Source organism: Varanus komodoensis, unplaced genomic scaffold (genome assembly GCF_004798865.1).
Source record: "Varanus komodoensis strain SLA01 unplaced genomic scaffold, ASM479886v1 scaffold43, whole genome shotgun sequence".
Classification (NCBI taxonomy): domain Eukaryota; kingdom Metazoa; phylum Chordata; class Lepidosauria; order Squamata; family Varanidae; genus Varanus; species Varanus komodoensis.
In genome coordinates this window covers 4,257,832-4,259,697 of record NW_025335985.1, presented here as the reverse complement: position 1 = coordinate 4,259,697, position 1,866 = coordinate 4,257,832, and the positions used below count along the sequence as shown (strand labels likewise).

General features: G+C 42.7%; 1 protein-coding gene across 1 annotated transcript; it reads right to left on the bottom strand.

Annotated features, from left to right (window-relative positions):
- Window positions 1-598: 598 nt before the first annotated feature.
- Window positions 599-952, bottom strand: TAL2 (TAL bHLH transcription factor 2). Its single transcript, XM_044444079.1, has one exon. The coding sequence runs from the start codon at window positions 950-952 to the stop codon at window positions 599-601; it is 354 nt and encodes a 117-aa protein (XP_044300014.1).
- Window positions 953-1,866: the final 914 nt, after the last annotated feature.

Genomic DNA, 1,866 nt, shown 5'->3' with positions numbered 1-1,866 from the left:
TAGGATTTTTGCCCTGCTAGAGCCCAGCTTATAAATTAATAAGTACTGGAAGGGCGGGCTCATACAGCCCTCATTTCCACCTCACATCTCCCAAAATGTGTGATGTGATGACTTCACACGTGCAGCTGTATATCTGGTGGCCCATTTCATGTTTTTTTTTCCTCCTAAGAATGGGGATACACACAGAGAGAAAGACTACTCACCTCATTCATTACAGGAGGACAGGGAGGGTCAAAGACATACCTATATGAACAGGGCCTAAAAATTACAGGGATTTTCAACCCCGTAGATTTCAGCTGTGTGTCATGGTAAAAGGCAAGTGATCCATTGGTGGCTTTCTGATGGCCATGTCAGTCCTTGACTTTGAAATCAAAGCACTTAGTGGCAAGTTAAATTGTTGGAATCCTGATTAAATTCTAGAAAATGAATATTCTTGCTTTAATCATTGAAAATTACCATCTTCAAGGAAGTGTTTCACACAAAATACACTTGATAAAAGAGCAGATAAATAAATACTGTACATAGGCAAACAACCCACAACTTATATAAAGGGAGCTATCAAATGACTACCAGGACTATGACCCTGACTTGTGGCTTATCACGGAGAGGAAGTCTCTGACCAGCACTCTGGAACGCTGCTGCTTGTGTTGGGAGAAGGGACCTCAGAGTCTTCAATGAGAGTCAATTCTTCCATGCTTTCCAAGCTCGGACTTTGCTGCAACAGCCCTAGTATGCTTCCCCGCGGAGTAACCCCTGCCTGCTGCAGGCCTTGCTCCCCAAGCACTTTCACAAGGAAGTTGATGTACCTCATGGCTAAGCGAAGGGTTTCATTCTTGCTGAGCTTTTTGTCTGGAGGATGGGTAGGTATGAGCTTTCTCAGCTTGGCAAATGCACTGTTGACATTCTGTTGTCTCCATCTCTCCCTGCTGTTGGTGAAGATCTTTCTGGTCATACTTAAGACTGGCAGAACTAGAAGAGGAAGATGACAGGAGGGAAAGAAAATTATAAAGCACATAATGAAAGGGCCAACTGAATTGCAACTATGGAACTTTCTGAACCTGATATTTGTTTTTTTATAGTCCCCAATGTCGAAGCCTTCAGGTGAGAAAAAAGATTCTGAAGAGCAGAGACATGGAAAGGAGATTCCAGACTTTTGTGCCAGCACACACATGACCCTCATGCATGCACAAGTCAGGACCTTAGCCAGTAGTCCCATTATAATCAAGTCATAATTTTTTAAACTCACCCTGAGTCACAGGGTGTTATCAAGTGGGTCTACTAAGTTTCTGAACACACTTGGAGAGCTGGTCGGCAGCAATTGCATCTGCCGAGGGGTGATCCTGTTTGAAAAACAAAAGACTAGTACATGGCTTCATGTATATCACTTGAACTTTTTTCAATTCACTACTTGATTGTACTTGCTGACTAGCCTCTGAACATGTGAATCATAGATGAAAAGCTTTGTGTCTGGGGTGATATGCAAATGTGGAGCACCCCAAAGCTCTGGGAGACAGTAAATTACTGAAGGTATGCCAGGTATTGAGGAAGATGTACTAGAAAAACAAACACCATGTGGGGAATCAAAAGACCTATGAAACTCGCAGCATAGACTGTTTTAACCTGGCACAGGTTTAGAGACTCTAAAGTGAAAACATAACTTTTCAAAAAGAAGAAGCCACTCTATTTTGCTTATGCGTCATTATATGCCCCTGAAATGCTCCAGTGGACAAAAGGTCACTGGCCTCCCATTGACAGATCACTTCAGTGTAGCAGCATTATGTGTAAAAGGACAACCAGAGCTGTCCCTTGTCTTTTCTTTTGCACTCTTCTTTTGTCAACAGAAGCCCTGTGAGTAAATAGTGAGCT

Coding starts and splice junctions, on each gene's coding strand:
- TAL2 (XM_044444079.1), bottom strand. CDS start 952: ATGACCAGAAAGATCTTCACCAACAGCAGGGAGAGATGGAGACAACAG.